Raw genomic sequence first — 22,996 nt, forward strand, 5'->3', positions numbered from 1 at the left:
AATGTTTAGTTTTACACAAATAGAGTCAATAGACTATTTATGATTTGATTATTGACAATTATAAAAGAGTAAAATAGTATCAATGTATTTGGATAACCAAATGCAGGATATTTTTCAGATTGCTAAAGAAGTGGCAATAACTTCCATATTGTTAGCAAGAAATAAAAACAAAACTATAGTACATATAGCATATGGTAGAATAAAAGGAAAACATAAGGAAACAAAAAAGAATGTAATAAACAATATAACAAAAGTAAAACCAAACATCAGGTAGAACAATTAAAGATCTTAATAGAGAAAATTATAGATACAATAAAAATAAAACTTAATTTTGTACTATTAATAAATATCTAACCTGAACCACAGCACAGAAATTACTTGTTTTAGAGACACTACTCTATAATGGAAGAAATAAGCATTAGTTTGACTGCTTTCACCTTGGGGAAATCATTTAATACAATCTTAAAATGATATTGCTGAACCACTACCTGTCTGAAGATTACAGTGAATCAGATGTTTATTTGAGGTACTAGTGAACTCTAGGGGCCACAGCTGTAGAATAAAAAAATAAAGTGGCCCTTGAACATGGAGCCATTGTGGGATCACACATGTCAATAAAGGCCTTATGTTACCTCTAAAGCTTGGGCCTGGGGATGAGGAAATTTTTTTGACTTCTGAAATGGGGTTTGGTTTGTTAAATAAAAAAAAAAAAAATGAACTTTCTTAGGCATAAAAAGCCTGTTTACTTCTGTCAAATGAATTTACTCATCTAAAATATCAAGGTTCCTTTTAGTAGATTCAATTCCTTAATAAATGATACCTTCTGATACCATACAACTGAGTTTAGTTTATATAAATCCACTGTCAAATTAATATTATGCATAAAATATGCTTTCTTTTCATTGACATTCAGCGCCTTTATAAAAAATTTATTTTATCATCCTTAATGCCAATTTTTTTTTTCCAAATTATTCAGGGGTAAATTGGATGGAATTCTGTTTAGAAATTTACTTGCAAAGTAGTTATTTTTCAGGATATTGCTACAAAAAAAAGCTTTGAAAAATAAAGAGGATGTGGGAGACAGGATGAGGAACTTGAATTTTAATTATACCTCTACAAAGAAAACTCTTGACAAGTGTACTCACTTACCCATTCAGTAAATATTTGTTATGGGTAAGACTGATATTGAGATGACAAAAAGGATTCCTGCTCACCAGTTAGTATGACACAGCAGGTCTGAAGTAGGCCTGCTGGAAAGAAAACATAAGGCTATTTTCATTAAAAAACAACAACAACAGTAAAACACAAAATAACCTCGCATCACTAATTACAATAAAATGACAAAATTAATATATGTTTAAAGAAAATTTTCTCTGCTCTCCATCCCCAAACTTTCCATCTCCAGTTTTTTTCCATTTATATTCATATAATAGAAAAATTAAAAGACTGTAAACCATTTTGTTTACACTACTTGATTCTTCCACTGTGTGAGTAAGGCTACTGTATTTTTGAGCTGAACCTTTTTGTTGGATTTAGGCTCCAAGACACACCTCAAAAAGACTCTTTGTTTGAAGTACTGTTTGAAGTACCCTGTTTATTGTTCTGTTTGTTCTAAAGGCTGCTTAGAATGTGGTACAATTCCATGACTCCCCTGGGGTGAACTCCACCTTAAGTCCCCCTCTCTTGGGAGGGCCAGGCTCCTCTTGTGCAGCTGTGGTAGAGGATGAAACGCATAGTATATAATAGAGCTGAAGATTAAAGATGGTGAGCTATATCTAGTCATAGGAGCACCAGGAAGCCAGTGAAGAGGAAATAAATGCCTGGCTTGACTTTTTCAGTCGAAGAGAAAGAGAGAGCTGTCTAGCAGGATGTACAAGTAGCAGCCCTCCACCCGGAAACCCTTAGGCACTATGATGGATACCAGAGAGAATACCAAAGGAAACCAAGCCCGTCATTCGACCTCTACATTCTTATTATAACACCTAAGTTTATTGTCAACTTTCAGAAATTCCACTTTCAAATATGTTATAGGATAACATCACATGCATAAGTCTAAAGCTGCTTACATACATCAAAACATTGGCAGTATCGTATTTAATATTTTTTTAATCCGTTGAATTCACAAAAGACAAGAAAGCATGTTAATATTAATTTTATTATTTTACAACCATGGTCACTTAAAATATCACACATAAAGCGTGTGTAATGAATGGTAAGAGCTAACAATCCAAAATTCAAATCAGTTGCTACTGTATATTTCTATATCCATTATTGTATTTTAATAGAAAGGAGACGTTTAAAAAAGATCTTACTTTCCATATTGTGACTCCACCCTAACATCATCAAAGTGATATTTGAAAGAGGTCATGATATGGTTTAATTTTTTAAGAGTATTCTCTTATCCTCAGTATCTCAGTTTTAAAATTACACATAGCCATTAGACTGTGCGGACAATTCTTCTACTAGGACTAACAGCTGATATGTCAAGGAACACAAGGCAAAATTAAGCAGAATGAGTAAATAATATAAAGAATTTGTATATAAATTAATGAGTTTAAGGTTAACTTTATCATCTATATCTTCTATAACAATTAATTATATTTATCAGGTGTATTATCTAATACCTAAGATTAAAAACAAAGTAAAAACATTTTGAAAGGATAAAGAATTTACACAATTAAAACCCTTTTGATTAAAATTTGTTTGCAGTATTTCTAGAAACTAGAAAAGATGTCTTCAAGTTCTCATTTTTCTAAAGCTGTGTTTCCTTGCCTGGCCAGTTGTTGGGTGGTAGCAAATGATCACTTGTAGCACAATTTTCCTTTTTGATTCTTGTAGACACCATTGTTCTTTCTCTCTTGGTTCTGAAGCTTCTACGTTTTGAAACGTAATTTTTCTTTAAAGTTAAAAGTACTGCTATACTTAGGAAAATGGACATTACGCCCAGCAGCACAGTTAGTCCCAGATATATGTGTCTAGAAGAAGAGAGAATCCAACTTTAAATAAAATGTGAAAGGAAGCTAATAATGTTACTCAATAAATATCAATACCAATGAAATCCATCAATATCGATAAAATCATCATGAGGATGATTTCTTTAAGAATGTAGATAAGTGGCTCTAAGGCTTTTCTATGAACATTTGACAGATTTTTGAAGGAAGTATGCTTAATAGAGTAATTTTTTAGCAGTACCATTATTTTCGGTTACTACTAATTATATAATCAGTTCCATCCTCTCTGTTAATTAGTCCTTTCGACCAGATGACCTAATTCCTGTTTGCCCAAAAGTCCCTGCTTACGCTAGCATTGTCCTAGTATAATTTTTAAGTGTCCCCTTTAACTCTCAAAAGTGTCCAGGTTAGCATGATAAATCATATAGTTACTTGCCCAAATTCACTTCTACAGAAAAACTGCAAGAAGCTAAGGGGGAATCAGAGCTCTCTGTGGAATAGAATTGACTCAAGAACAAACCGGAGGTTTAAATCAGTTTCTTCCATAAGAAGCCTTTAGTTCTACATTCTATCGTAAGACAGGAAGGTTTGGAAGGACAGGTTGCATGATTCATTCTCATCACCTTGTACACACACTCACAACCTATGATTAAGTAATATTGTCTTTATATTAAAGTGAATTACAGCTACAGGCCTGCCAAATGTGAACAAAGTGTGAATTTTACTCACAGATCAGGTCCTTTTCAAAGACCAAAATAAATTTCTCACATAACATCAAAGCCTATTAAATCAAACAAACTTATTTAACATGATTGGCTGAATTCACATCCAACTTCCAATTTACAGGGCTCAGCATCAAGTTTAGTTCTCTAGAAAATGCTCAGATTGGAAATCTAAAAAAAAATTCTTGCTTTTAAGTTGTTGAAGCATAGCTTTAAGCAATAAGGAGACTAAGTGATGAATTGAATTGAATGATAGCATAGTGAAAAATCCACGTCCTTCAGCCCCATACACACTCACACTCACAGAGAAAACCTTTTACTTTTATGCATTTCAAGTACTAGAATAATTGAACATCAGTTTGGCAATAAAAGCCGAATAGATTTAGAGCCAAATCCAACTCTTGCCCAGGGGGATTATAGCTGACGTAAATGGGACAGTTTGGCTCAGTTTAAAAAAGAATAGAAATAAACCCAAAATGTGACCTAAATTTAAATGCTTCTGAGTTTCAGGGAACTGCTCATTTTTATGCATAAACTTTCAAAATTCTACTCTATTCTGGAATCTTTTGTCATATTTTTAGAAAAGTGATCACTCATTTAAAATGCAAGTCAAGATTAGGAATAGGAAAAAATGAAAAATATAGCCAAATAATCAAATGATAACAGAAGTTTTCTATAAAACAGAACACACTCATGGATTAGATTATCCTTTTCCTTACAAGCAGTGAAGCTACGTGAGGACTTATTAGGGTCTATTGCATTGTGCAAATGCGGGATGTGGTAGCAGTGAGATGCAGGAACAAGTTTGATACAATACCTAAAAGTGTTTGAATCATATAATCTGCAGGATCCTCTAGTTCCACATTTCTTAAATCCCCATTTGAGGCATGAAGTATCAATCAAAACTCCAAAATATACAGGAGCTGGGATGCCTGCTGTGAGAAAAACAAATAATTGCTACTAAAAATATATGTACATCTTTTTGATTATCCTATAACAAATGATTATCTGGAACCACTTACTTCAGAGATAACAGAGCATCTGTAGGAGCTCAGAATATGCCACCCCAGAACATGCTTGTAGTGTAAAGACTCTTTTGAGATGATTATTTTGAGAAACAGGAGAAGCTCTGAAGACAGAGCATAAGTTTATTTTCTGTAAAGGAGATTTGCATTTGTAAGGAAATCTCCATTTGTAAGGGTGTCTCCCTCTGTACTAGAAAGAGAAAGATTCCATTCAAGAAAGAATTAGATGATTTTATTTTGTATAAAATCCCATGGACAAGTAGAGCAAATAGATAAATATATTTAACAATCAATTTGGATTATTTAGTGTCTTAAATAAATTTCTCTCTATATTGTCCAATATTTATCACTTAAAAACATTTAGATGATAACTAACTTTACATTGCTCTTAATAACATGAAGAAAGGCCCCCAAAAAACTAAATGCTTGTCGTTTCCTGGATATATTCTTAAATTTTCATAATGACAAATTTTAAAGAGTTACAAAATTAGAGAAGATCATATAATGAACCCACACATGGCATCAGTAATTTCAACAATTATTAATATTTTGTCATTCCTGTGTCCTCTATCTCTAGACCAACATCTCTCCCACCCTTGAAATATTTTTGGGAGAATATTTTAAGAGAAATCTCAGATATAATGTCATTTACTCGATATGTATTTCAGTACGCATGTCTAACATTCTTGAGCATACCACTATGCCATATAACACATTTTATAACTTTTTAGTCTTATCAAAAATTTATGTTCATGCTAAGAGATATGTCAGATTAGACAAAGGAAAGTACTGTATGATCTCACTTATTTATATGTGGAATCCAAAAAATATAAAACAAAACAAAAAAAACCCCAAACTCATAGAAAAAGAGATCAGACTTGTGGTTACTAGAGGTAATGGGTGGAGTGGAGGTGTGGGGAATTGGGGGAAAGTGGTCAAAGGTACAAATGTCCAATCGTAAGTAAATAGTACTAAGAATTTAATATACAAGATTATGTCTATAGATTGCACTGATGTTCGATATATAGGAAAGTAGTTAAAAAGGTAATTCTTAAAAGTTCTCATCACTAGGAAAAATTTATTTTTCTTTTTTTCTTGTTTCTTTTCATTGTATCTGTATAAGAAGTTGCAGGTTAGCTGAACCTATTATGGTAATCATTTCACAATACATGGAAATGAAACCATCGCGGTATACGTTTTAAACTTAAACAATGATGTATGTCAATTATTTCTCAATAAAATCGAAGAAAAATCCATATTCAAACTCTTCCGAATGTCTTCAAGTGATACCGAGTGACACTATTTTAGACACTGGTTTGTTCTAATCAAGATTCATACTCGGTAAACATACTACATTTAGTTAATGGCTCTCTCCCTACATTTTTCCATACTGATGATTTTTGAAGTAAGATATTTGTCCTGTAGAAAGTGCCGGAGTTTAAATTTGACCGATTGCTTCTTTACAACATCATTTGATTTGTTCTTCTAGTCTCCATATTTCCAACAACCTGGTAGTCAGCCCTTGGATACACTCAGGTTCAATTCAAGAAGACAGGTGGTTCTGTGTGTCCTGCTTGATACTCTTAGTAACATTAAAATGGATCTGAGGCTCCATTAATGAAGTTTTTATCAACTTTCATCTGCAACTTTTAGCAGATGTTTATGAAGTTGCAAAACAGGAATTTTAAAAATAATATTATTCTTTGTGTACAAATTATTTAGGATTTTTCCATAAATATTTCCCCTCATGATTATTTGGTTACTTTGAAATATAGTTAATGGAAGAAAGGCAAGACAGATAGTCAACTCCTTCCCTTCATTAATTTTAAGAATAATGAGTTGGTGTTCTAGGTGCTCCTAAATTATTTAAGTATCATTATGAATTCATGTCTTTATATATAGTCAATGTATTTCAATGCAGTACAGCTACTATTATTTATTATCATTAAATTTTCAAATTATCTCACCTTAGGCCAAGCTCCTCAAATTGGTCCTGTGTTCTTTTGACATATCCCTATTAGCCTCTGATAACTTTCTTACTTTCAGCACAAAAAGTTGTCCCATAATCATCTTACGCATTTTCTACCCTAGATCTTGAATTGGTCACTTCTCCCAGGTGCTTTGGTTCCGTTATTGAGAAATGATAATTACAGATCATACACTGAGTGTGCTGTGGGTGCTCATTTCTCCTGAGTGATACAGATTCTAGATTTTTTCAGGAGACAGAGATATAAAATACATATTATTTAAAAATAAAACTATATGAGCTTATATTGATATTTCACATATATTTAAAAATGGGTTTTACTTAAATTACTTTTGTTATACTTTTATCACTTTTCTGTTATGCTGAAAATAGATTCCTAATGATAACCATATCTCATTTGCTTAATCTTAAAATATACAGTAGTTTCAACATAAAGATGCCAAAGTTAATATTAATTAGATATAACATGTAATGAAGCTATAGGGATTTGGTAATAACTCCATCTTTTTAAGTCATTTAAAGATTTTTCTTGTATGGTTATGCCACTTATATGATATACAGCTAGTTTAAATTTGTTTTAAGAATTTCTTTGTTCTTTTAACTTAATTTTTAAAAATTATATAAAACCTCACATGATTTCACATTAAAAGTTATGTTATAGTTACATTTACAGCTTCATTTCCATTCTATCCTCTATTTCCTCTTTTCTTCTTTAACAGGTAACCTTTCTTTTAAAAAAAAATAGTTTTTAGTTTACACTTCCATTATTTCTGTTTTTAAATAAGAACAAATATCTTTGATTGTGTGTATAATATTTCTATTTTTTCCATACTTACACCAAATGCATCATACTATAAACACTATGCTATATTTTGCTTCCCTTTGCTTTAATACCATATTCTAGAGATCATCTGGTATTATAGACTGGATTGTGTCCCTCCAAAATTTTAAATGTTGAAGCCGTAACTCCCACTGTGACTGCATGTGGAGACAGAGTCATTAAGGAGACAATTAAGGTTAAATAAAGTCATAAGGGTGAGGCCCTAATCGGATAAGACTAGTGTCCTTATAAGAAAGGAAGAAACAGCAGAGATCTCTGTATGTCATACTCCACGTGTACACATAGGAAAGGCCATGCGGGGGGGAGGGGCGAAGAGGGCGCACAGTGAGAAGATGGCCATCAACAAGCCAGACACACACCCAGTCATCACATTGATCTCCATTTTCTCAGTCTTCAGAAGTATGAGAAAATTACTTTCTGTCATGTGAGCCTCCCAGTGCATGGTGTTCTGTTATGGCAGCTAGAGCTGACTAATTAACTTGGTAACACTAGAGAGACATTTTTCCCTATTCATTCTCACAGCTGCTTAGTATTTCATTATGTGAGTTTATTATAGTTTATTCAACCATTCTCATACTGATGGACATTTAGACTGCTTCCATTCTTGGTGTTATAAATAATGCCACAGTGATTGATAGCCATAAGATTAGAATTATTTCATACTTTCACTAGTGAATTTTTGGCATCGGTTCCTAGAAGTAGGGTTGATAGGTCAGAAGATAAACCTATATGTAATTTTATTAGTTTTTGCTAGATAGCCCTCCCCAGAAATAGCATCATTCTCTCAATAGCAATGTAAAAGCATATCTATCTTTCCATATACTATAAACAGCATTTGGTAATTTGCCAATCTGATAAGTAAGAAATAGCATGTCAGTGTAGTTTTAGTTTTTACTCTTATTATAAGAGAATTTAACCATCTTTTTATTCATGAAGAGGCATTTACATTTATTTTTTCATGAAATGATTATCCATACCTTTACACATTTTTCTATTTATTGTTGATTTTTTCATTCTCAATACTTAGGATCTCTCTCTATAATATGAATATTAGCCACTTGTCTATCATAAAAATTACAAAAAAATTATTTGCCCCAGTTTGTATTTGCCTTTTTTGATGTTTGCTTTATGATATTTACTGTTAGCCTTATAATATTTTTGCCATTTCCAATTAGATTTTTATTTTTATGGAATCAATTTTATGAATCATTTCTGTTACTCAAAAATTTCTTTCACATTGTAGGTTCACATTTGTATTGCCAGAGGGAGGTAGATATAGAGACCAGTTCTAGCCAGGGGCATACTTCATGCTCAGTAATCTGACATTTTTCTAGATAACTTCATTTTTATATTATAAAATTATAATTCTATAAAAAAGCTGGCCATGGTGGCATAAATTTACACTTTTGTTCTTTCCCCAGTTTTATCGGGGTCATGTTATATTTTCCTATGTACCTATTTATATCAAGATCTTTGTAGACCAATTTTATTTTCAGATTTTTTAAAGCTCAAAGTTTCTTTTTTTCCCTGGTAGTTCTCTTCTGCTGAATTACAAAAGAACATTTATAATTATTTTATTTTATTCTTCAGAATATCAGCTTTTTAAGGAATAGAAACCTTATCTGACTCATTCAGTCTATTTCCTATGGATTTTAATTAAGATATATTGAAAAATCTGGCAGTCAGAAAAAGCATTCAATTACATTTTTAAAAATCACCTACCCAGATTCATACTGCTTTGATTGTTTAAATGATCTGACTTTTCTACTAAAATGAGATATGGGACCATTGAGAGTAACTCAAAAGAATTTCTTTTATTTTAATAACTGAAAAAATTATATTTAGGCTTCAGTCTTTTAAAACTATTATTTATTTTCTCTTTTCTTTCAGAGGGCTCTCCCATAATAGCAATGGATTTTTTGACAATAGACCAATGCTGGAAGAGACGATATTGTTAAATAAAAAATATTATTACTCTCACAAAATCACTGTATTATAACATGAGTACAGTATTAGCTCTCAATAAATATTTCTGGAATAAAAGAAGGGAGAAGTCAGTAAAGAAAGGAGGGAAAGAGGAAATGAAGGGAAGAAGAAAATAAAAATAATAGAGACCTAATCACCTACGTCATTTAGTTATACATAATAATAACTCTGTGAAAATACTTAGGGAAGTATTCAAAATACACTTGTGATGGCTACCACACTTAAAACATAGATTATACTTACCAAGAACTCTTATTGCTAAAGTGTAGATACCCAGGGCAAAAGACTTAAGTTGTGGCTTAATGCATCTGAAAATAACAAAAGCACTGTTACATACACACTCATATATAGTATTTATATATATATATATTCCATTAAAGCGAATAGTAGTGTTAGTGATAATACACTTAATACATGTGGATATTAGAATTCAGGTAGCATTTATGGGGAACCCACTCATGTTGTAACAGTGGAAAGGCAAATTATGTAAAATGAAATGCAAGGAATGCATCAAGGAGTTTATACTTAATATTTCTAGAAGATAAATCACCCCTATATGACATTATATTCAAATAATGTTGGGTAAAGTAAAACTATAAGTTTAACCATCAAAATAACAAAGACTCACAGGAAAAACACAAAAACAGATTTCTAAGAAATTGTGAGAATTTGAGGCAACAATAAAAAATTAATAACCTATAACTAGTTTTTGTGGTTTTCGTCTGAAGGCACAAGACCACCTTGACCTGAGTTGATAAAATCACAATCACTGTGGTGTACTAAGTGTTTTTGCTAAACAGTGGAGACCTGAATTTTCCAGCCAAGTGCAAGAATACCTAACAAGAGCATCCTTAATATGACTGTATAGCTTTAATTGATTGGCCTATGGATTTTAATAGTAATGATAATAATGATATATGACAACTGTTGAATATTAACCATGGTACTAAGTTCTTCATAGGTATAATGTCATTTATCTCCACTTTAAAAGAGGCAAAAATCACAATTTTTTCTTTCAATCCAAGGACATCAAAATACAGCATGGTTCATTGGAGGGACTGGTGGTGAGGAAAATTCTTCCTCTAGTAGCCTGTTTATTCATTTGGCCCAGGTAACCACTTGACACAGCATAAGGGGATGTTGAAGAAATAGCCACCCATGAAGAACAGCCCTGGTCTGAGAACTCTGAGGCAGTGTTTTTCCATCTTTTCAAACCCATGCTCCCATTTGAAAATACAAATATCTCATTAAACCCTTAAAAAAAAAAAGATTTGTGGATGTTGGGTACTATTTTCTGTTTATCTTTCCTAATCAATTTCCATAATATAAACTGCAGGAGAGTAAAGATGTATATAATATTTTTGATTAATTTCAATTTAGAAAAACTTAATATTCATTCTTCAATATATTAATTTAAGTCACCTAAGCGAGCTCATAAAAGATTAATTTCCAATAAAATTTGATTTTTATGTTTAATAAATTTATCAAAATGTGTAATATTTTAGGTTATTCTTATTAATTGTATAATAGTAACATTTGAAAGACTAATTCAATTAGGAAAAACATTTTATCACTGAGAATACTGGTTATAAAACTAATATTTTAAAATTTGAATTTATATACCGTTTTACAGAGATCTATGATAGGAGAGTCAATAAAAATGTTCAGGCACAAATTATATTGTAATAGAAGAAAAACCTATAGGGAAGTTAAATAAATATATAAGTTCAGGAGAAGAAAGAAATATGTAACATTTTTGACTATTAAAGTTCTTTCTATATAATTTTACATTTAAAAGTGTCGAACATTTAAAATCATTATATTTTTTGAGGTAAATATTTACAATATACTGGAAATTAATACTTAATTACTATTTACACTTATGATAACAAATTTTTAGACGTCTACTTAATTTGCAAAGGGGTACATAGTCTTAAAAATTCTTTGAGGATTTTATAAGCAAAAATTTTTGGAGTCATTAATACCATGTTTATGGATTAGGATCTTCAACTGATTCGAAAGCCGCGGATAATTCCAGTACAAGCAAGAATATATAGAAAAAGTAATAATATAATCTCAAAGTAATTAATGCAAACCATCATGGCATTAGATGAGATTTAAAGGGTCTTATAAGTTCTGTCATCCAAGCTCAGTGAAATCATGTTTAATCCTAAAAGACATTTAGTCTATACTGGTTAATATGATCACCAACATTAGAAATAATACCTTGTATTTTTTGAGTGGTTATAGTGATGTAGGCACTAACATCTCTTTCTAGACCAATGGTCTACAAATATTTTTAACTAGAAAAATTTCTATTCAACCACATTTTTATATTAAAACCTAAAGTGGGTAAATATAAAAGTGGAACAAGGATGTAGGACAAGTTTCCTGAGAACGCCATAAAAAATTGTGATGATTCTGTAGAACAGAATTTGAAATCACTGCTCTAGCTAATCACTGTATATCTTATCTTAAAATTGGGATGGGAGTATCAGTGTTTACCTCAGAAGCAATATGTATCCAGGTATGCCACCTAGAGATAAAGTATAGGATGTGATGACTGATATTACGAGGAAATACAGAAACATTTTGGAACATCCATTGTCTTTTTGACATCTGCCCACCATGCCTGAAAAATTTCCTGATATAGAGGTTGCAGTTCCCACACAGGTGCAGTTATAAAATATCTGTAAGGAAAAAATCAATTACTGAGGTAAAGTTCACATAAAATTAAAGATAAATATTTATTTAAAAAGACTTTGCAGTAAGTTACATTCATTATATAATAAGAAGAAAAATATTATTTTATTTTTCTGTTAGAATATAGCAAACAAAGCAAAATATAGAGATAACATTTTATTATCCAAACAGCAGATGGCTGGTCTACAAACAGATCCTACAGAACAGTCTCCCAGCAAATAATGCCAAATTCACTTATGCCTTATCTCCTCTGCTGCTTCCAAGCCTTAAACCACCATGATTTCTTGCCTTGATTATGCCATGTCTTCATGCTCAATTTATTTCTACTCTTATCCAGTTATCATATTTCTCATACAGTAATCAAAGTGAGCCTTGAGAAGTGCAGTCACATTGTATGACTATATTCAACCTTCCAATGGTTTCTTGTATAAAGTCCAAAATCCTTAAAGCGGCTTACACACTATCCGTGAGGCAGCAGCTTTTGGATCCTGCTCAGAACTGACTGCTCAGTGATTTTTCCTCATTCGCTCAGTTTCAGCCACACACATGGGTTCCCATGGTGCTCTTGCTGTTTTCTCCTCTGGGCTGTTCTATACGGCTGCATGGCTGCCACACACACTTCAGGTCCTTGCTCAGATATTTCATTAAAGAGAGTTTCCATTGCCTACTCATTCAATATAATACCCCCATCGGTCAACTCTTTCATCCTCACTTCTCTTTTTCTCACAGTGCTTGTTGCTACCTATTGCAATATTACATAATTATTTATTTTTAAACAATATATCCCCACTAGGATGTAACCTTTGTCGGAAACTTTCTGCTTTGTTATCATTGTATAGTCTCTCGTTTTAGCCCCTGATAACAATTTGTAAAAGTGATGGGCACAATTTAAGGATATGACATAATTTATAGTGGTTATTAGAAAAAATATACTGATAAATGAAACTCAAAAAAAATCTTGGAAAGAGAGGCTATTCTTTTTATAATCTCTCATAGTTTAGTTCTACAAATTTCATGTATGAATGTGTATTAATGAGTTATCATTTTCATCACAAAAGAGTTGTGAAGTTTTAGATAAATAATGAACTAAAACTGGCATTTTCTTTTCAAGGAAGAGTAGTAATATAGGATTTTGTGTGTGTGTGCTTTTTTTTTTCTTTCTAATGTCAGGTAAAGAGCTTTTGAATCTTGATCCTGACTCTCACTGCATTTGTGAGTTTAGGCAAGTCCCTTGTGTTTCGGTGCCTCAGTTCTCACATGAGAAAAATAAGTAAAATAATACTCACTTACTTGAGGACCATAATGTTCAAATGCAATTTTGTTTTTAAAGCACCTCTTTTAGTCTCTGGCATGCAATGTATTCAATAAATTAATAAACGAGGCTCTAGTTAAGAAAAACCTTCAAGCGGTTTAGGCAAAAGAGTAGTGGCGAAAAGCTAAAAAGAAAAAAAAGAAGAAGAAAAGAAAAAGAAACAAAAAAAAGAGAGAAAGGAAAGAAGGATGAAAAAGGAGGGAGGGCGAAAACTCAGATTTCAGTTGGGTGAGGAGTCTTATTCACTGTTGCTAGAGAACAATCTTTTCTGTTCTGAATAAAATGTCAAAATAACAATAAACAGAGAAAATCAAGTGTTACTCTGTGTCTGCAGAAATGTTTGTCTAATCATTCTTATATTGTTGAGAAGCATGTGTAAATATACGTATGGTTTCATTTTCTGCCCTTCACCACTGTCAAATACAGACAGATCTCATTAGCTGTAAGTACAAAGCAGTCTGACCACTGCTATATACACAGGGAATATGAGGAAGAATCTATGTTTAAGACAAGAATGTAAATGTGTGATTAGAGAGATGAGTTTGTTAATAATTGATGTACATCATATCTTTTACAACTGATTTCTACTTATATTTCCAACCTCACCTCACACTTCCACTGTACAGAAACCCTTCATTCCAGCTACCTACTCTTTATTTCACAAATTGGCTTGGTTTCTCAGGAAGAACTGTCCTAGAACCATCAACTTCCTTACCATCAGATAGATTCCTGACCCCGGGTCTAGACCTTTTGGGCTAGATTTCCTAACACTGGCCTTTATTTTTCCTGTCTCTAATACCATCAAGGACTACTGATCCTGGAGTCAGGAAACATGAATCTCAATACAGATCTTATATGATCTTATGACTGAGACTTTCTCATTCCTTAAAAGCAAAATGAGAGAACTAGACTACATAAGTACAAAGCTCCTCCAGCCTCTTCCATGAATTCTCAGCCTAATTCTTTCGAAAACTCTAGTTCCACTAGTGATGGTTATATTTCCTGTCCCCACACAAAAGAACAAGGACAGAGTAGGAGCCTGGGCTCCTACCAGTGTTGTCTGCTTCTGTGTTGGTCCCTGAACCCACACTGAGTTGTGGAGTTACATATTACAGCAGGCCCAGGGGTACACACTTTAGAGATTTCTTACAATAGTCTTTCCATGCTTGGTGGAGTTTTGACAACCAGCAAGACAAGCCGATGCATACGTGATTCCATTTTCACCACACATGGGTTCCCATTTTGTTTCTGAACATTTGCATCTTGAGTTGCAATCTGAAAAGAGAGCTCGTTCATGATAAGAGACAGGTTTGGTTCTGAAAAGAAATGTAACAGTATAAAATATTACCTCTTAGCAGGCAGCACCCTAATAGTTTCAAAAATCAATGCTCTTGAGTGATATAAGTAACCCTGCCAACAAAAGTTTTTCTTTTGGAAACAAAGTTGTCATTAGAAATGTCAGCTTCTGATCATTAAATGTGAATTTACTAATAAACAACTTTCTCTTGAAAATTATCTTTAGAGGTTTACGACCATACAATATCTTATTCCTGGCTTAAGGGCTTTTACTAATGTCTATTTCTAGAATTTCAATATATTTCTATGTGAAGATGTATAAAAATGGATAACAAGGCAGAAAAATAAACTTTTAGAGCTATTTATGGCATTACTTTTAAAGCATTGCAGGTATTGTGTGTGTGTGTGTGTGTGTGTGTGTGTGTGTGTGTTTAAATTTCCTTCAGAATTGTCTGAGCATCAGTGGGATGGGCATTGTTGATGGTGCGGTGAAAGAAAAACATTGTCAAGGAGTCATTATTTCACTAAATTTTCAATGCCTGTGGGAGCTATATATCTTATTCGTGTATGTCTTACTAATAAATTCATTCCCAGTTCATTTAACTTTTCTCTCTCCCACATATTCCCCTATTGTGTGGAGCCCTTCCATATCTTATATCATCCTTTTGTTTTTTAAAATGACATCCATTTATTTGTTCAAACCCAAAAATGTATTGGAAGCTGGCTTTTATTTTTTAAACAATTAATTTTACCTAATGTTGGTTGTCTCCTTTTTTTCCCTCCCTCTTTTGTTCCATCTCATTCTCTCTTATTTTCTCCCGTCATCTCTCCCAGAATTTCTTTTTTCTCACTTCTGTTTCTTCCTGTCACCTGAATTGCCTAATCCTTCTATTTTTATTCTCCTTGCACTATCCATATTCCGTTTTTATTTTAAGGGTTACTTAGCGATATACAATGGTCTATATATTCTATCTGCCCTTTATTTGCCATCCATTCATAATTCAGTTCTTCCTCTTCCATTTCGAATTTAGTTTTTATTCCCTATTCCCATTTTTTTACAAAGGTATTAGACCTAAAATAATGACAACAACAACAACAACAACAACAAAATACTTTGCTATGTACACTCAGTGAGGTCAAAAACTATTTGTTTTATTCACTTTTGTATCCCCAGCACCAAGAATAATTCCAGGAATGTAATAGCTTAGAAAATAAGATTTCTTATAAATCAAGCAATTGAAGAAAAATGGTATTTTATTTTGGTGAAAGAATGACTCATTTTGGGCCCTCCCTCTGAGAGATATTTCGTATAAAAATTGCAATCATAATTTCTTAATTGATGTAATATTTCATCTAGTAGAACTGCTATGGATTTGGGTACCTTAGAAGTCAAACCAAAATATATGTCTTCAGATAGAATAAAAGGTTATTTAACTAGGTAACCTGGGAAGTCACAAAGGAATATTCTCTTCCACAAGACATTAATTGTTAACTGAGACTGTTTGGTAGTATCTGAAAGTGTATAAATATGCCTTTGAAAGCCTAGAACTAGGCCACTATGGATACTGTAGGTTGAGATAATAAAAGATTAGAGCTAAAAGAAATTTTGGAGGTGATCATGCGCAATTACTCATCTAGCAGATCAGGATAGTCAGGTCCAAAATAGACAGATAATTTGCTCAAATTCACAATGTTTATCAATGACAAATAACAACTTTTCCAGGTCTCTGGATTCTAAATTTGTGACTCTCACATCAGACTTATTCTCATTACTGCAGGAGAAATGTTTCTTCTACTACCATATCTAAGGTTTCTCTACAGTGTTCCTATTGAACACACAGAATCAAAACAGCCTTGTGGAACAAAGCAACTCAGGATAATTCCTCAGGAGCATGTCGTATTTTACAAAGCCAACTATTTTATATTACTGAGGTAAGTTAAATTTATCACCTATGGCAATCTCAAAGCAGAAATTAATTGTATACATGTTTTATGAAGGCTGTGTTGACAGTGGAGTTGTTACTTAAATTTTTAATTATAAGATGAGTTTTATCAAATATGCCAGAATGTTTATACACAAATGCCGTCAGACTGAGAGAGAAGAGGTTCTCCCAGTGGTGCTGTCATTTTTTTTTAGTTGCTTCTGGTAGCAAAGCTATTTTTAAGGACTAAAGAAGAGTTTTAGAATGATTTAAACAATGATAGCATTATTGCAATGCAGTCATAGTCTTTCAAGGTGAGTGCTTTCAAGGGCTAATATTCACTCAATGAGTATACTATCTTTTATTCCTTTAAAATATTTAATTTTTTTATTATGTGAGTATATTTTCAATGTGAACCTCAAAAGTTTGCTGTTGCTGCCTGTTTGTGTGTTTGCTTTTGGCTTAGCAATAGCATGATGTTATAGAAAGAATGTTACACTTTAGGAAGTTAACTGACCTTTCTGAACTCAGTTTCCTTTAAAAAAGGGTAGCGAAACTTACCTCATAAAGGTGCTCTAAGGATACAAGTGAGATAATGAAATTTAAGGTGTTTTGTAAGTTGCAAAATACAGAGTACTTTACTATTATCCATCTACCATGAGGATAATAAGGACAGTTAAAGATAATACAATGCTTCTACTCTCTCCAGAAATGTCTATTTGTTTATAACCATTTTTTTTAAAAAATCTACATTGCTGTTACTAAGGCAATGCTACACTAAGCTAAGTCTAATTGTGCTGTGACAACATCCAGAAACAATGGTATATAAACTCTGTATTCATTGATTTTCCTGGATATTTTAGATAACAAAAGTATAACTGATATTCACTTAACAGCAGGAGAAACCCAGTTAATGAAGGTGATGAAGACTGGAATATGGAGACAAGACAGATAGATAAGCTTGGAAGAAAGTGTAGGAAGGGAGCTGGAGAGCAAGCAGTAAGCAAGAGAAGCTGAACTGGCAGGAAACAGAATGTAATGTCAGGAGCATTGTCCTTTGAGCCACAGGCAGTTTCAATCAGTCAGACAGAAGCAGTCAGGGAAGTCATCCTGGCATAAAATAGTGGCTCAATACTTTTTTTTTTTTTAAACCAGTAATGTAGTTACATGGATGGATAAAGAGAGCTGCCTCTGGGAACTCATGTTCAGACATGCAGTGATGGCAAGAACTCTTGAAAGGAAGGAGCAAAGTAGTTTCTTCAAGATCTAGCCTTGTATTAAGAGTCACAGATTCCACTTCTTGGTATTTATCTGAAGAAAATGAAAACACTTATCTGAAAAGATGCATGTGTATGGCAGCATTATTTACAATAGCCAAGATATGGCAGCAATCTAGATGTCCATTGATTGACGAATGGAGAATGATAGTGTATATATATGTATACACACACACACATACACACACACATACATACATACTAGGGAATATTACTAAGTAATAATAATAAAAAAAAGAAACTTGCCATTTACGACAACATGGATAGACCTTGAGGGTATTATGCCAAGTGAAATAAGTCAGACAGAGAAAGATAAATACCATATGTTTTTACTTACATGTGGAATCTAAAAAAAAAAAAAAAATCAACAAACAAAATGGAAAGAGACTCATAAATACAGATAACGAATTAATGATTGTCAGAGGGTGGGGGCTAGGGATAGGTGAAAAAGATGTAGGGTGATAAAAGATACAAAATTCCAGTTATAAAATAAATAAATGATGGGGATATAATGTATAGCACAGGGAATATAGTCAATAACATTGTAATAACTTTGCAGGGTGACAGGTGGTTACTAGACTTATAGTGATCATGTTTTAAGGTATGTAAGTGTCAAATCCCTATATTGTACAGTTGAAACTAATGTAATATTGTATGCCAACTACTCTTTAATTAAAAAAATATAGAGCATTAGTCTCTGAAAACTAAGAAACTTATCCTACCCCGTACGGGATGGCATAGGTCTGAGAGCATCAATACATATTCTCTTGACCAAGTGTAAAAAGCTAAAGAGAGCTGTCATGTGGGTAATGGGGTGGAAGAATAGTATTTTCTCCTGAAACTTCACATGATTTGTGTACAAAAGAGACTATGAAAGGTAGCATAGAGACCATCTGGCTATTCAGGTGTTCAAAGACAAAAAATACAGTTGTTTCCATGAATGGCATATCTATTTTTTGCCAGACAAGTATTAATCACTTTCGTGTATATTACCTTGCTTAAATGTTACAAAACTTAAAAAGATAGTTATTTCTCTTTTTAAATAGAAAAATTGAGCCTGGATTAGATTAAATAACCCATACAATGCCTGTTCACTAAGAATGAACAGAAGCAAGATTCAAGGTCTATATTTTCTACAATCAGATTGCTTCCCTAAAGTAAGATGTGGGTTTAGTACATTTATATTTCTTCAAAACATTCAAATTCAGAAGAGATGGATAACAGATTTTGGTGACAATATCAGGTTTCATGTCATAAATATTGTCAGCTATTTCACAACAGAACAATAACTCCCTTTCCACAGTTATGATGCTTAAAAATCAAATTATTTTATTTTAAAGCTCTATCAAAAATTAATTTGACTAAGCAAGCCAGTCTCTTCAGATTATTTAATGAATGAACATACCCTTGGTAGGAGATAGTTAACCCTGCCACATCAGAATTTTCACATCCCAATGCAAACAGGGAAAGGAATAGGAGGTACCCAAGGACAGATGATCCCAAGTAGATTTTTGCAGCTCCAAATACACCGATTCTGAATTTTTTCATAGCTATCCCCCCAGAGAATATTCCAAGTGCCACTGCAGGTATGTTGATGAGCCCTGAGAAACAAGAAAAATATATCATTTTTAAAATTTCTGAAAAAAATTTGAGCGCACTCACTCAAACAATCTAAGGGATTATACAAAGCTATGCAATAGTTCCTGACATGTTATTAAACTACTTGGTCATTTTAAGTTACAGAAATATTCATTTGCTATCATCTATTGATGTATATCAAAAGATTTTGATGGATGCCTAGGTTATAGCTTAATCATAGTACAACTGACAGTCTCAGAGTTCTGCCTACACAATGTCTAGCACAGGGTTTAGTAGGACATTTCAAACATACTGTCAGTTTGATTATCCCTTTCAAATTCCCTAGGATCTATAAACTAACCATGCTGGCCCAAGTTGATGGCAAATTTCCTGAATATCAGATGAGATGGGCGTCTTGCCTTCTAAAGCTTCTTTTCTTTCATCTTCAGTATTTTTAAGTAATTTAATGAGACAGAAATTTCACTGATTTCTTTATTACACACTTTTTCCACTCACACCAGAAAATGTTGATCTTAAAAAGTTTACCGACTAAATATTCCAAATGGAAATATTATTTGTAATTTATACTGCAATTTGATTCAATTTATTTTATGTATTTTCTTTTGATTTTAATATATGTACTCAAACATCAGGAAAGCTAAGAGAAATTTTAGCTAGTTTCCTATTATAATTCCAGCATACCCATTCATGTTAAAGATCTTATTCTTCGTTACCATCCTAAACAAAAGTTATGACAGATATATTAAATGTTTTGAGATGGTCAGAACAATTACAATATAAATTGGAAACTTTTGATTCCCATGCAGATGCATGATAGCCTTAGCCATTAAAAAAAAAGTAATAATGAATATAATTACAGTACTTTGGGATTTTTTAGAGCTTCTTTTCCAGTGAAGCAAAATTTAATATTTTATAATGAACCTTACAATATTACTTTAATGTTATAAGAAATAAGTAGTAAGATCTAAATGCAAGAAAAATTTATGGGACTTTTCACATTCATATAGCCCATTGTGGATAAAGAGGTAAAATTAGCCATCATTCTGGGGCAAAATAAAAGTATTTTTTTTCTCACAAATTAAGATTATTTTTATCATCTCACAGTTTTTAATATACCTTTACCTATTTCTAGAACACATCATAACACAATTACTAAATTTGCTATGCTACCTTAGCCACAAAATTAATATTTTTTATTATAAGCAGCTTTTCCCCAAATAATTGTGCATTTTTCTTGATTTGTCTGTGCGATGCCTCCAGGAACTGAGAATGATAATCAGTGTTATCACTGATAGTAAATGTTGCTGTATTGTATCTACTAGAAACTGTCTTATCAATTAAAAAATTCAAAGAAGATAAGTAAAAATGAATAAATAATTACTATCTGTGTATTAAAAAGAAAAGATAAGATCATCTGCATGTAACTTAATAGAGACAGGAAAAACTTAACTGGAAAATTCAACTGCCTATCCAAACTTCTTCCAGTAGAAATTACAATGAAAATTAAAAAAAAAAAAAAAGAACACTTAAAAAAGCAAAAACATTTTACCATATATTGTCTAGTCCCTGAATTTGAAACATTTTTGTTTTTTTAAAATTTTTCTTCAATTTTCTTTGCAAAATTAAAGTAGTTAACGTGAGAAAATGCTGTGTGTATAGAGAAGGGTCCTGGATTAAAAAAGTCCATCATCTATAATTTAAAAGAGCATTATTTTGAAAGAGAATAAGGTTAAATTCCAAAAATAATTATGTCCAGTGAGGAAATAAACTTATAAACCTAGGAGAAATAATTTGTTCCTGGCTATATCATAATGTATGTATATCACAAATGCATGACAATGAGCAGGCTATTGAGTCTCCCAGAATTTCAAATTCTTTCATTTGTGCTAATTCTCCTTAAAAATAATTTTATAGGCAAAAGTATTTCATTTATTATCTACCCAATAAAGGAATGTGATTACAGATAGTCTCATTTTCTATTATAAATACCCTCCCCTAAGCTATGCTTAATTTTCCTTTATAAAATAAACTTTTAAATTTGAAATAAAAAAAACTTAGTCATCACTCTAGTGAGAGCAAAATCAATGATTCTCAAATCTCTAAGTGTTATGTACATGATAAACAATGAAAAATAATCATATGCTTAAAGATGCATCCCTTTAGTATAATTTATGAAGAAAAACGGTCTTTTCATTTTGATAAATGAAACTTGGCCTCCTCCTTTACATCATACCAAAAACATTTGAAATGGATTATAACCTAAATGTAAAAGTTAAAACAAGCTACTAGTGGAAATATTAAGAAAACATTTTCGTGTACTTGGGGCTTGAAAAATATTTCTTAAAACAGGTTTAAAACAATACTAATAAAAAAAAGAGTGAAAATTGGACTTAAAATTAAGAAGCTCACCATTAGAAGAATGAAGAGGCAAATTGAAGTCTGTGAGAAAATATTTATAATATATATTTAATAAAGAACTCGTATCAAGGAAAAAGTGTAGTACTACAAATCAATATGAAAAAGATTGACAACTCAATGAAAATGAGCAAACATTTTGAACATAATTAACAAAAGAGAATGTTAAAATAACCAATAAGCCTGCTAAAAGTGCTTAACATTATTAATCAGTCAAATGCAAATTAAAGTACAATAAGATACCACCACATCCCATAATAATGATTACAATGAAAAATACTGACAGTACTAAGTGGAACATTCTTATACTTCTAATGGGAGTATAAATTTGAACAACTCTTATGTAAAATGTTTTGGCAATTTAACTGAAGATAAATGACCCAGCAATTCTGCTCTCAGATATAGCCAAGAAAAACGAGTATATATGTCCACCAAAATACATGTAGACTTATTTACAATGGCCAAAAGCAAAATAAGTAAGTAAGTAAGTAAGTAAGTAAATAAATAAATAAATAAATAATCAAATGTATATCAACTATAAATGAGTACATAAACCATATTATATTCATGTAATAAAATATTGCACAGCAATGAAAAAAAAAACACTGCTATAAACAATATGAATGAATCTCATAAGGTTTCACTTCAATTAAAATACGCTAGATACAAAAGAGTACCTAACATATTATTCCATTTACATAAAGTCCAAAAACAGGCAAAACTGATCTATGACAATAGAGTTCAGAAAACTTATATGTCCTCAGCATCCTTCCCCACAAAGTTTCTTTCAGAGATAGATATATAGAATAATTCTTGAAATATTTCAAGAAGAGTGAATGATTTAAACCATTGGAATCTCCTATAGTAAAGGAATATGTTAAAAAAATAGGACATATTTTACACCTTGAAACAGTAGCATTAAATTACATCTTCAATGACTAAAATAGCTAATCCAGGTTT

General features: G+C 32.0%; 1 protein-coding gene across 5 annotated transcripts in view; it reads right to left on the reverse strand.

Annotated features, from left to right (window-relative positions):
- Positions 1–367: 367 nt before the first annotated feature.
- Positions 368–22,996, reverse strand: part of SLCO1C1 (solute carrier organic anion transporter family member 1C1) — a 44,650-nt gene continuing 22,021 nt past the window's right edge. For 2 of the 5 annotated variants that reach the window (XM_016140461.2, XM_016140463.2), the window contains exons 10-15: positions 19,428–19,623; positions 14,678–14,843; positions 12,018–12,202; positions 9,756–9,820; positions 4,491–4,608; positions 368–2,975 (exon numbers count right to left, since the gene is read on the reverse strand). In XM_016140461.2, coding sequence (XP_015995947.2) covers positions 2,753–2,975; positions 4,491–4,608; positions 9,756–9,820; positions 12,018–12,202; positions 14,678–14,843; positions 19,428–19,623 — 953 coding nt within the window. In that variant the 3' untranslated portion in view covers positions 368–2,752. Of the gene's footprint in view, positions 2,976–4,490; positions 4,609–6,665; positions 6,904–9,755; positions 9,821–12,017; positions 12,203–14,677; positions 14,844–19,427; positions 19,624–22,996 lie in introns of those variants that run through there. The other 3 variants (XM_016140462.2, XR_001596331.2, XR_001596330.2) reach the window with 3 other exon arrangements.

Source organism: Rousettus aegyptiacus, unplaced genomic scaffold (assembly GCF_014176215.1).
Source record: "Rousettus aegyptiacus isolate mRouAeg1 unplaced genomic scaffold, mRouAeg1.p scaffold_m13_p_2, whole genome shotgun sequence".
NCBI classification, from domain to species: Eukaryota; Metazoa; Chordata; class Mammalia; order Chiroptera; family Pteropodidae; genus Rousettus; species Rousettus aegyptiacus.